Source organism: Centroberyx gerrardi, chromosome 23, assembly GCF_048128805.1.
Source record: "Centroberyx gerrardi isolate f3 chromosome 23, fCenGer3.hap1.cur.20231027, whole genome shotgun sequence".
In the NCBI taxonomy this organism is placed as follows: Eukaryota; Metazoa; Chordata; class Actinopteri; order Beryciformes; family Berycidae; genus Centroberyx; species Centroberyx gerrardi.
The window spans coordinates 18,878,851-18,892,136 of record NC_136019.1 but is presented as its reverse complement, the minus strand read 5'-3'; the positions used below and the strand labels follow the sequence as shown (position 1 = coordinate 18,892,136).

Genomic DNA, 13,286 nt, shown 5'->3' with positions numbered 1-13,286 from the left:
GTGTGAAGAGTAAGTCGCCTTGCCATCTTACTTCGCTGCCTCCCTCGGATTACATTGGAAGGGGCGACAAGAACGGCCGTCCGATGATACTGTGTTTTAAAATGAGTTACCCTTTTTCCTTATACTGCCTTTTGTCTCTCACCGTCTCTCTCTTTCTCCCGCTCTCTCTCTCTCTCTCTCTCTCTCTCTCTCTACCTCTCCTCTCTTTCCTCCTCTAAGTGCATCGGCTGTCTGTCTCTGCGTGTCGCGGCGGCTCGCTCTCCCCTCAGACGTAGTACTCCTTGTCTTTGTTCTTCTTGTTCTTGGTGACCGTCTTGGCAGTGCTGGGCTGTTTCTCCTTCACCAGGGCGCCGTTGCTCTGCGTGGCCGAGTTGCTGATGTAGTTGCGGCTCTGGTCCACCTGGTAGGAGCCCTCGTCGCGGTTGCGGTACTTGTACATGGCGTAGAGCAGGATGAGGATGCAGAGGGCGGCGGCCGCCACGATGCCCACCACCATGCCCGTGGTGCTGCTGGACTGCTGCACCTCCACGGCGCCCGGCAGGCCTCTCTCGGGGGACGTGGGGTCTGGAGTGGGCACATGGGGGAAGTTAGGGGGGTAGGTTATCCCCGGCACCCGGCGGTGGCCCGGGTCGGAGGAGGGGTGCGCCGGCGGCAGCAGCACCTGGTCGCGGGTGTTCATTTTCCCGGCGGGGATGTTGTTGCTGTTGCTGCTGCTGCTGCTGCTGCTGCCGCCGGCGGCCGACTTGAGGCGCGGGCTGAGCTGGTCGGGATTGGCCGTGGGGGTGGAGGAGAGGGGCGGGCGGTGGGAGTTGGGGAAGCGGGAGAAGTGTCGGTCGCGGGGGTTCTGGACGCCGCCCTCGGCGGCCGGGGGAGGGGGGAGGACAGTCCTGTCGGTGACCAGCGGGGAGTTTTTGTAATAGTCCTCGTCATCCGACTCGGTCATCTCCCCCGAGCCGTACGCCGACACCTCGATGGTCTCCTCGCAGTCCTCCTGGTCCAGGGGGCAGGGGGGCCGGCCGTTGGGCAAGGGGAGGGACTCTTTGGTGGTTTCGAGCAGGGTGAGGAAGGGGCGGTAGGTGGTGGGGGGCGGGGGGATTACTGGGTAGCGGGTGGCGATGGACGGGGGGTCTAGGGAGTCCACCGTTATTATGGGCAACACTAATTCACCTCCTAGGACAAGAAAGAGACAACGGAGGGAAAAGAGCGTTAGAGTCTGGCCGGAGAGAGAGACCCCTCCAGAGCAACCAAAGAAAAGCAACAACAGTTCAAATGAATACAGCAACACCAGTATTAGAACAGCACTAAAACTTAACATGAGGTTAGTTATCAAAGTTAGTTCAAGTTTAGTTAGTCTTTTCTTGGCTATTTAAAAAGTTAATATGCTGACTAACTTTCTCTCTCTTGCCAACTGAAATAAAATACAAGCTGGTGTAAGAAAATATTCTATCCTAGCATTCCTGACCTATCACCCTACGCTAGACTGCATTAACCTACATGGGATACTATTATTTCACTAGTACAACAAGATAAAAGACTATAAATTACACTGAACAACTTATATTCTAATGTACTACACAGCCTAGCCTTCACTGACAACTTTTCTAGGCTTACCAATGCTAACGCTTAGATGTTTCTGCTGTGATTGGTTAAATAAGATAGCAAACCACGAGGTTCAGGTCACTTACATCAACAAATTGGCCGCATGATTTTTGCATGAAAAAAAAATTACAAAAAGAAAGCTGTGTAAGATTGTTCTCGGATAGTGATAAACAACTTTCCCCCCCTCCTTCCTTTCCTCCTCTCTTCTCTTTCATTTTTTTTTTTGGGTAGGAAAATAATCATAATATAAAAAAAATATATTCTTGAATTATTCATTGTTGTTTTTATGTTTTTTTTATTTTTTTTTCTCCAGTTTCTCATGAAGAATGGGCCAAATCCTATTTTCCCCTATGGGCATGGTGATTTCTATGGCTCATTTCTAATTAGCTTAATCTGTATGCAAACCCTTAGGAGCGGCTGCAGGAAACTGATGCCCCTAATTTCTCCCCCAAACTCAGTACAGTACACTGAGAGACAGAATATCAAACCCTAATGTTCCCTCTCTTAGATGGCTCCCTGATGTCCAACTCCCTCCCAAAAGCCATAGATAAACATGGGGCACTTCAGTTCTTTGCAAACAGCCACCAAGAGAGGTGGCGAACACTTAAAACATAATCTTAATGACTCATAATTTGTCAGGCTTTGGTTATGTGAACTGATTTTTGCCCCCTTGTGAAATGAACACCCAGATTAAATAAACATTATTGGGTGTATAATCATGTAAGTCATTCAGTAGCGATCATTCAATCAGGGATTGGAAGCCCAATTGGGATTAAGTGTTAAACATAATATGTTAACAATACATAGCACAATATCAGTAACAGACAATCTAGTTATACGTTACATTTCACTTCATCATAGCAATCTCCTGTTCTCGCTGGCAATTGTGTAAGGGTCACAATCAAGGAAACAATTGAAAAACATGGCAGGGGGGGAATTTGAATGATTATGGCACATCTTAGGGGGAGAAAAAGGGAAGGTAACAGCAAAACATGACCAAAGAAATGCCAATATCACCAGCATAAAATCATGACTCTGGCTCTTTGTTCATTTGATGAGGTAAATCAGAGTGACTCAGTGGGAGAGGGATTGGATCAAGCAATTCGGGAATGAAGTAGGAAGTATAAAGGTGAGGTTTTCGGGATTATAAGGGTTCCCCCGTGGCCTTTATTCAGCTCAGCAACGCTCAAGCCCCCAAACCTTATCAGCTATACAACCATACATTTTCACTCAAAGAATGGCAGAAGGGCTTTGTTACAAAAGGGTGATGCATTGAGTTAACAAAGCCTCGAAACACATCAGTAAATAACAATACACTTTCACAGAAACAGGCCTTGAAATGAAGCAAAATGTGAGTGCTGTAAAGGGAAAAAAAAGTTAGTCATTCTTCAACCCTTCTCCTAACTTCTTATTTCAATAGCGCTGCTGGAAAGGTCTAGTTTCCATGGCAATGCTCAAGTTATTTCTCTCTATTTTTTTCTTCTTCTTTCTTTCTCTCTTTTTCTTCTCTGTGTTTGAGGGTTGCATTTCACCTTGAAGACTGAGAGGACAGCGGAGCATGGTGGCACATTTGAGGAACAAAGACGATCCGCATGAATTAGGATTTTGGAAGTCGGCGCGTTCAGAAACAATCTTTTTGGTTTTTGCGGAATGACTTGTCAAAGTCACAGGAGAAGAAGAAGGGGGGAAAAAGTAGCGTTTCCTGGACCTCAGAGATAGTTCCTCAGAGATACAGTATGTACGTGTGACTGAGGGTGGCGGAGGAGACGGGAGTGCTGCTATCTTTACTACACCATCTGTCTGTATGGCGGAGATGCTGCCAATGCAATTTCAAGCTGTATACCTACCGCTCGGTGTGCAGTCCGCCCGTCACTAACTCAGCTACCTCCACTTAACTGTGCGCCCCATTTACACTACATGCGGCTGACATTGCAAATGGATGCTGGAACACCTCCAGTCTTGTTACAGTAAATGCTTTCCTTGTAAGCTTCATAGAATCTGGCACACCGCTTAACGTGAATGTTAATAAAAGATTGGAATCCAAGCAGTGGTCTATGCCAGTGGTTCTCAACCTTTTTCATATCAAGGACACCTAATTTAGTCCACATTAGGGCCACGGACCCCCATTTGATGAGATTTTGTCTCTCAGACCCAAATCTGAGAATATTTTTATTGTTAGATATGATTTTGTCCAGAATTCCATGACTATCTGCACTGTAGGTAGAGAGATAACAGTGAAACTATGATCAAAATAGTCATTCTAAAATGACAAAATAATGAAGTTTAACAATTCATCAATTTGCTGGGGACCCCCTGGAATGCCCTCAAGGACGTTGAGAACCACTGGTCTATGCTACTGATTGTTGAGGTATTTTACAGCTGTGTTTCAGCCTTGCAGTTGGACCGGCTTTACATGCCCTCAAAGAGTACCTGATGTACTCGATGCTGTTACTGCTTTTAATGGAAGAGATGCCATTTGCCGTGAGCGGTGGCTGTGTAATGTCTGTTGCCTAAAAGCTACCTTAGGTGAACCTGCGCTCTTAGAAAAGAGTTCAGCGCTTGAAAACAGGAGGAAAATCACAGTTTACAGAATGCTGCTTTTGATGAATGTAGATGAAAACATACTCAGATATACTCCAATTCAAATATTCGTAGAACTCTTAACTGGTTCAGTGCGGACATACGTCCAAAAGTCTTCGAAATTGAAGGATCACTCCCACAAATCGTGCCATCACTCTCCGCTCGGCCCTCAGCGACTATAGATGAGCCAAAGCCTGGAGGCCTCATGGCGTCGTGGCGATAGACTTTCGAGGCGGTGGCTATTGGAAAAATAATGAATACGCAGCCCTCATACACAGAGCGAGTCACATCTCGGCACTCTAGACACTTATCAAACGGACCATCTTTTCATTTCCTTTTGTGTGACCCGAGGCTACTGCACCCACAGCTTAAACCCATCAACAACTTCAATTGGCTCTCCCCTTCCCGATGACCGGACCCACTTTTTCCCTCCGTATGCAGCGCTGATTGTTCAGTTAACACCCGTACGTTGGTGGCGTACAGACCGTGAAAGTTATCTAGTGTGCGGGGGGGGGGGGGGGGGGGGGGAGCGTCGCAGATTTGAAAGCTGCCAAGAACCGAAGACGGATGTGAAATGAAGAGATACCCAGGAAGAGTTTGACGGACGGCGATGTGCAGGAGGCGGCCGAGTTCAACGTCATGATATTATGCCACAGTATAAATTCATATTTAAACAGCTTTGGAAACTGTTTAGAACTGATATCAGAAAGATATGTAGGTCCTGATTTCACAAAACGATGCAGGTAGCAGCTATGGATGACTACAGGCGTTACCTCAACTTTCATTTTGACGCTGGATTTATGTGGGTCCTATCAACATCTGTTCAGTGTCAAAATGTTTGCTGGGTCCCCACACACAGGATTGACAAAACTAGGCCTGACAAAGGACAGTTTGGATCCAAACGGTGCTGAAAACATGCAGATAGCGTGAATCCAGTGCGTGGGCGTCTTTTTTTCTCTAACATTGTCCTGTCATTTAACCGTCATAACCAGAAAGACCTGAAAGATATTGAGCCCGATTGATTGAGTTTGACTCCATTGATGTGAACAGCTGAGGCAGTGGAACCATGCTTAGCCCACATGATGAAATTCTCCTTTATCTTTACCCACACTCCACTCCACCGGAGCTGCCAGTATGACTCATCCCCCTCTATTTACTCAAAACGAGAAGCGGGCAGATGGATACTGATGCATCTATGTCAGTCTCCTGACAAACATAGTTATTTTGCCGATCACGTCGCCTCGCTCACATCCATTTGAAATATTTAGAGCAAAAAGGTTGTTTGGAGTTTGAGCATTCTATAATTCAGCTTTGATTAGGCCGCAGATGGAAAACACAACAGCGTGTCCAGGCATAATATATTCTCCCTTCCCCTTGCTTGGTTTTAAATCATGCCACAATAGATGCAATTACGGCCATATCATCTGTAAAAGGCAAAAAAAAAAAGAAAGACTTCTCCCTGTTTCTTCATACGTACGACTTCATAAACTGTTTACAAGTGCTGCATTCGTCGCTGTCGGCCTCAGGCAAAGTGATTTATTTTGACACTGATGGATGAATGCATTGCTCATAACACGTCTCGCTGAGAGTCATGTATTGGCGGTATTGAGAGGCACCCCTTCGCTCACCGGCACCTGGGTAGAGCCTATGAATTCGGCTGGATTTGTTGTGTTTTTTCCTGGCGTTTCTACCTCGGTGTGTTATAAACCAAAAAGGTCCTCAGGCTGTGAGATCAGTGGATGGAGAAGAGGCAAGGAAGTCGGCGCCGCGAATCTCCACCCGATGGAGATATCAGAGTCGACCGCCCATCTCAACCCCCCCTGCTTCTGCGTTTACCCCGTCTGAATCACTTTTTGGCCTCTCTCTCTCTCTCTCTATTTTTTTAACCTCTTTTGTTATCCTCTCCCTTTCTCTATCTGCTTCACATCTCCCTCTTCCGCTCTGCTCTTCCTTCGAGCATATTTGCTGAATTAAAAGGTCTTCTCCCCACCAAACAAACGCAGAGCTAAGTGACTCTTGGGGAAAAACAACACAATATGAAATTAAGTAAAAAAAAAAAAACGGGGTAGGTGCTTCCGACAAATAGCAATTCCAGTGTTCCTCCACCATATTCCCAGGAGCTACAAAACCAAACCCAGTCCCATTAAATAAATAAAAAAAACCATAATAAAATAGACTTCACATGAGAGAAAAAAAAAAAGCTTTGACAGGGAAATTCGTTTACAATTCTTCACAGTTTGAGGCGGGAGTAGAAAGACCCCCCACTGAGAAAGCAGCAGCTCGCCAGGAGATCCGGTGGCAGCGGGGAAAAAGATCCCATCATCCATCGCTCTGCAATAACGTTAGGCGTTAATTAGAATTTTAATAAGATTTCACAAACATGGAAACATTATTAATATAATTTGCGGCAGGGCCATTTTCTCTAGGGGAGAAAATCTAGTGGGTTTTTTTTTCTGTAAATGACTAAACTGTCCATTGCCTTGCTTTAAATTGAAATGGTTATCAGGCATCTGGATTGTGCTGAATTCTGCAGTTCTTCACCTTTTGATATGTGCAATATCATTCCCCCTCCATGCATTTCTTCACTGTAGCTACTGTATGGAGTCAAAGCTAACAAATGCAATAACACTGACTCCCTGACTAAAAGCTATAAAAGCTATTCTTAATCCCCAACCGTCACCCGAAGGGATTGGAGATGAGCAGCTACATGAGAAATTACAGTAGTAATTTTGGTAACACTCTACAATAATGATCGCTAATAAATGTTCAAGTAATCATAATTTAATATTTGTGAATTATTATTGAATGTTAATTGATCTTTTGTTCTTTTAATTTGTTAATTTAAATCAGTGATGTTTGATTGCCTTAGTTAACCATGTTAGCCATGTTATCATACAGGTTAGACACTTTTAAATGTTTAGTTAAGTATTTGTAAAATTATTTGTAAAATATAAATTAGCATTATGCTATTATAAAGTTGCAACTTATGTAAATGCTTAAAAAGTGGTTTGTAAAACATCAGAATCAGAATCAGTTTTATGGAAGTTAGCATAATGAATTCAACACAAAGTAGAGATGAGGGAATATGTCTCTTTATGAGGTAGTACATAAAGAAGTATATACAAGCATAAGTAGTTTATAAGTGGTATATAAAAAGAGTAGTTTATAAAAAAATAGAAATGTAAGAAACAGGACTTTTATCTATACACTATGCACATGGTTCTCTGTTGGAACCTGACTAAACATAAACATTATCAGAGCCCTTATTATAAAGTTGCAACTAATCATCAATTAGTCACTTAACTATAAAATGATAATTAATACATATTAAGTAATGATTAATTCAACATTTATTTGTGTTTGAAATGACAAAGTGTTAATGTAATTTCTATATTGTTTGGTCAAACGTGTAAGAGCTTCCTCAACTTTTTTTATGTTAAAGGATCGTAGATCTACGCATAACTTAACTGAATTTGGTTCTTGATGACTACTGTGTTTACAACTGCCATGGTCAAAAAATGGAGTACTATACTGTAGTTTTGGTTTGCTTTTTGGGTGGCAGGATGGTCTAGAGCAGTGGTACTCAACCTTGCCCTACTCAGGAGCCACATTGACAAAAAAATATTTTTGCAAGAGCCACAATCCAAAAACGTCCCTTCCCTCCCTGAAACCATTATGCATTTGAGAATAAGGATAATAGTAATATGTTATTAAGGAATGAAAAGCATGATGTATAGTGCAATAACTGTAATTTATTATTATTACCATTGCAACCACAAATGTCATTATTGGCAGTGTTTCAACAGTATCAGTTAACAATCATTACTAAATGATTTCCAAGTCCATAACAGCAACAGACAGCACATTGCTGATCATCACAGTCCATAAGAGTAGGTAACAGACTTTCAGAGACTTTCAGTTCTACTGTAGCCTACATTAGTATTTTAGACTAGAAGGGGTTGTCAGAAGAGCAACATTGCACTTACTTCACTCAGTGCGATTTCTGACACTCCTTCTGCCGCACAAGGGATTTGTAGTCGGGCTCTGCGCTGGAAACGGCGATCCAAAGGGCCTCCGTTGTGTGCCGCAGACTCAATCTGTTTCGGTTGCGACATTTTATTCTTGAGAGTGCAGAGAATGATGCTTCACACCGGAATGTGGATGGAAACATTGAAATGATGCGTCTTGCAAGTCTAGAGATGTTTGGAAGATGCCCCACCAATTTCCAAAAGTCCACGACATCTTTAATCCAGAACTGACGCTGAAGTTCATCCGAGCCCTTTAACTCCACAAATTCCATTTGAAGCTGCACAAGTCCAAGCTGGTCGCTTATTTGCTTCATTTCTTCAACCTCAATCAGGAATGGGTTTTTCACAAGTAGAAAAACATTGCCTTGGTCCTTGAAGTCGCGGAATCTTGATTCATAGTTTTGCTTGAGCTCAGTTTGCACATCACAGAATTGTGACTGACAGGACGGGGCAGCATCCGCATGCACCGCCATCACTTTCTGCACGGTGGGGAAGAATCGGTAATCAACACTTTGTTCAAGTACATCCAATTTGTCAGAAAATGCTCTGATAGCCGTGTAGAGCTCATACACGGTCTTGTTTCTTCCCTGCATCTTGAGATTAAGTTTGTTCAAGTGCTGTGTAATGTCACACACGAATGCAACAGAAAGCACCCACTCTTTGTCATCCAAAAAGGAAAATCGGGAAGTCTCCCCTTGGCCGACAATAAAGGCTTTCAGTGGTTCAAGCATGTCCATGAAATGTGCAAGCATACGTCCTTTAGATAGCCATCTAATCTTGGTGTGTAACACCAAATCCCCATAGTGAGTGTCAAACTCTTCACATAACAATTTAAAATTCAAGTGGTTTCTTGCACGGGCCCTGATGTAATTAACCACTTCGATTACATTTGCTATCACATCATTCAGACACTTGAACTTCGCAAACAAGGCTTGTTGATGCACAATACAATGGTATGAGAAAATGTCCTCAGCAACCCCTTTGTTTTTCAGTGCCTCTTTCAGCAAAGCCACGGCCCCATTTCTCTTACCAAGCATCGCCGGTGCGCCATCCGTTGTGAACGCTGTGATTTTTTCTGGTCCAATGTTAAACTTTGCCAAAGTTTCCAGTACAGCGTTTTTGTCAAGTGTCAAGCAGTTCTTCTGTAATGTCAAACTGACTGTTGATTGCTCGGATAAAGATGAGTAATTGTGGCATGTCGTTTATATCCAGGCTTTCGTCCATTGCAAGGCTGGCAACAGTCGAATCCGACAGTTGAAGTTTTTTTGCCTCTCGTTCCAGGTCTTTTTTCTCGGGAAACAACGTTGAAAAGGCAAGCAGTATGCAATCCTTCACCATTTCTCCATCAGTATACGGCTTCATCTTTTTCATCAGTTCATGTGTGATTTTATAGGATGCCTCTGTCGCCCTTTCACTAGTATTGGTGTGGAAGAAGTTTTTCTGAGCAGTTCGGTTCTGTTTGAGTCTCATCAGCTTTTCAGCCCTTAGCTCTCCACCTTTCGGAAAGTCAGTACTGAACCTTGGGTGTTTTGTTTCGTGATGGCGCTGCAAATTGGACCTTTTAAATTGTGAAATGACGTTATCACAAAGTAGACAGATGCATTTTCCCGAACGGCTCGACACAAAGAAAAACTCAAGTTCCCAGTCCTCTTTAAATGTTCAATATTCCTCTTCATATTTGCGTTTCTTAAGTTCTGTAGCCATTTTAGCTTCATGCTAAGCTAGTTTTCCCAGTGTGACAGGGAGTTTGCACTTCCTCTGCAAACAGAGCGCGAGACCTGAGATAAATTGTAATTGGTTGTTCAGACGGTTGAAGGCGTAATAGATTGATGTGACTTATGGGGAATGAAATGTTGAATTCTGCTGACAATGTGTCAAACAAAATTTATTTAAGTACTTTTTAGATTTTTTTTTTTTGTTAAGTAGGACTTTAAAGAGCCACAACTAGCCATAAAAGAGCCACGGGTTGAGTATCACTGGTCTAGAGGTTAGAGAGACCATCCTTCAACCGGATTGCCCAGGTTGGAGCCCCCATGTCGACAAGCATCTGCCCTGAGGAATCCCTACCAGCTCCTGGGCCGCTGTTTTGTAGCTGACCCTGACCTCCCTGTGGAGGGAGGCGAGGCAAAAAAGAGATCAATAAAGTATCACGCTGAAAACAAATGACGCTCAAACACCACTGACCAATGCTGCTTTGATCATATGGGTGCTCTGAGTCACACAGGGTGAGAGGGGGGTGGGGGTGGGGGGGCTGTGAGCTCTGGGTCATTTCCCCCATCTATTGCCCGATCTCTCGGTTTCACACCTCGACCTAAAAAGAAAATTCGCAGGTTGCCTCTATAGTGTGTCGTCTGATGAATTATTGAAGAACTCCTCAAAGCTCTGATCTCGTCGGAGTAAAACCGATATAGCACCTACCACATCCTGGGACTGATAAGTAGCTCGGAGGTATGAGAGAGAGAGAGAAAGAGAGAGGAGGAAGGAAGAGTATGGCTGAGGTAGAGAATAGACAGAGTGAAATATAGAGATTTAATGAGCGAGGCTGATGGTTGGAGAGAAAGAAGAGGGTTGCTTTATATAGGAGAGGGAATGTGTAATATCTTCTGTAATTGTGTGTTTGTGTGAATGCAATTTGTGTATGGATGAGTTTTTGCATGCATGCATGTCTGTGTGGTTGTGTGTGCATGTTTAGGTGCGTGCGCATGTGTACCAGTGCTTGTTTTTGTGTGTGCATGCATACGAATGCGTGTGCTTTTGTATGCGCATGTGTAAGAGTGCATGTTTTGGTGTGCACGTGTACGAGTGCGCATGTTTTTGTATGTGCATGTGTACGAATATTCGTGTGTGTGTGTATGTGTGTCACTTTGCTACTGTATCCCCAGTGCATATCCCCATCTTTGCAATCCGGGTCCCCACTTCGTAGGTCTTCTCCCTCTTCTGACTCTTCTGGCTCATTAAAAAAGCTGAAGGATCCAAACCCAACTGGGTTGGGTGATGTAATTAAGGCTCCCTAACAAAGTCAAAGTTTAATTAGCCCGGTGGGAAAGGCAAGAATCATTCACAGGAATACCACTGCGGTCTCTCTCTCAATCTCTCTTTCTAACTCTTCCCTCTCTCTTCCAAGCTTCCTTTCTCTCTCTCTCTCTCTCGAATCCCGCTGTCTCAAGCTCTCCCCCCGCTTCTCTGTTCTGCTTTGAGCGCAAAGGGACGTGACACAAATCTCAACGAGGGTCAGTCCTTCAAAACGTAGTCGCTCCGGCTCTCTCTCTTACTCATCTATTCCTTAGGTCTTTTTCTCTTGCCTCCTTTCTCCCTTCTCTGCGTCCTACGTGCCGCTTTGTCTTTTTTGCATCCACTCTGAGCTTGTCAGCAAGTGTGTGTTTTTGTGCGCAGAGGGGTGTGTGTCCCCGCAATCATTGTTTGAGCATTTCGCATCAAGGGCCATCATTCAGCGCTCGACAGCCCCCCCCCACCCCCTCCCGAAAACACAAAAAAACCCCAAAGTGTTCGGATGAAATGCAGCTGCAAGAAAACAAGTTTGCATGGCTTAAATCGCGTGATGTAGTGCTGCTGCCGACTGCTGCTGCCGAAGTTTGTGGATAAACACATATAACTCAGTAACCAAGTCACTGTTGAGCCGCGTTGGCTGTATGTAGGAGCTGTAGGAGCGATATTGATCCTCATGAATTCGCAGCAGTCATATCTAGCTCCAGCTTCATAGAAATTCTGACCGTACCCTTATCATTTCTTCTGCTTCCCGAAGGCAGGCCAATAACGCTGAGCTGCATTATGACATGTAATTGAAAACACTGGAGATCAATCGGTCATATACAATGACGGGGCTTCTCTTTGTGGAGGAGTGATGGAGAGGGGGACATGTTTTTGCGGACAATGTCGAATTCCTCTGTCCTTGTCTACGGTTTCCACCGAGGCTTATCCGACCTGGCTGGCTTGCCTCAATGGAGCTCCTTTGGCATCTGGTAGCTGTGATATGAAGTGTGTGCGCCGGTGTGAGTGCGTGTGTGTGTGTGTTTGCCGTTTCTCAGGAGAGACGGATGCCGAGAGAAAACTTTACACCCACAGAGCGAGAGAGACAAGTGTCTGTCTGGAAAGGTGAGCATGTCTACCGCTGTATGTGTGCGTTTGTGTGTGTTTGTGTGGGAGAAAGAGAGAGAGAGAAAGAGAGAGAGAGAGAGAGTTTGCTGTTCTCCCCTGGGAGATTAAGCCTGGGCATAGCATCCACCGAAAAACTCTCATTTCTCCTTTTGATAAGAAGGGAATTGAGTCTCTATTTCGGTCTCTGCCACCTATGGAGAAAACCGCGGGAGAATGCTGCGCTCGAGTTTCTCAACACAGGTTCAGATCAGTTTCTCCTCGCACAAACATACCAATTGCTATAATCTCCCGCCATTTACAGTCTAACATATATTCCATTCAAACCTCTAAGCCCCGTTCCTAATAGCTTTTTGATTCTGAACGGTAAAAATATAGGATGGGGAAGTGGGGGTGCTTACGCCAAACACTGACATTATGGTGATCCGGAGTCCTTCCAAAGTCCAAAAATGTAATCACCTTTGTTCTTTTAGGGTTTTATGAAGGTTTGCTCTAACCTCAGGTTAACCTCAGTCATTGGAGTCAATTTGGAGCAAATTTGATGTTGTCTGATGTTTGATTTATTGTGGACATAATGCTTAGCATAACATTTGTTGGGGGATTTCTAGGGACCATCAGGGATCCTTGAGAGAGTTCCAGAGTTCCACAGCAAAATTAGGAATAATTTCACTATTATTTTAATCCCTGGAAATTAGCGCAGTAAGAGAATGTATAAGGATGATTGTTTTGATCATAGGTTTCACTCGGACCATTGTTGTTCCCAACTGCTGTAGACAGTTATACAAGTCTGTACCAAGTCTAGCCTATCAACAAAATTCTTGTCTGACAGGATTCCTTAGGACAAATGTCATTAAATGATCCCCATTTGTGATGGAATGCGTATCGCTTTGTGAGTCCTTGAGGTACAAAAGTATTGGAGCCCTGGCTCTACAGATATTAGGAATTTCATTTAGGAGTTCTTCACAT

At 44.1% G+C, this 13,286-nt stretch overlaps 1 protein-coding gene across 3 annotated transcripts in view; it reads right to left on the bottom strand.

Moving 5' to 3' along the window:
- Window positions 1-265: 265 nt before the first annotated feature.
- Window positions 266-13,286, bottom strand: part of nrxn2b (neurexin 2b) — a 603,500-nt gene continuing 590,479 nt past the window's right edge. For all 3 annotated transcript variants that reach the window (XM_078281834.1, XM_071923519.2, XM_071923520.2), the window contains one exon: window positions 266-1,170. In XM_078281834.1, the coding sequence (XP_078137960.1) occupies window positions 266-1,170 (905 nt within the window). The remainder of the gene's footprint in view (window positions 1,171-13,286) is intronic.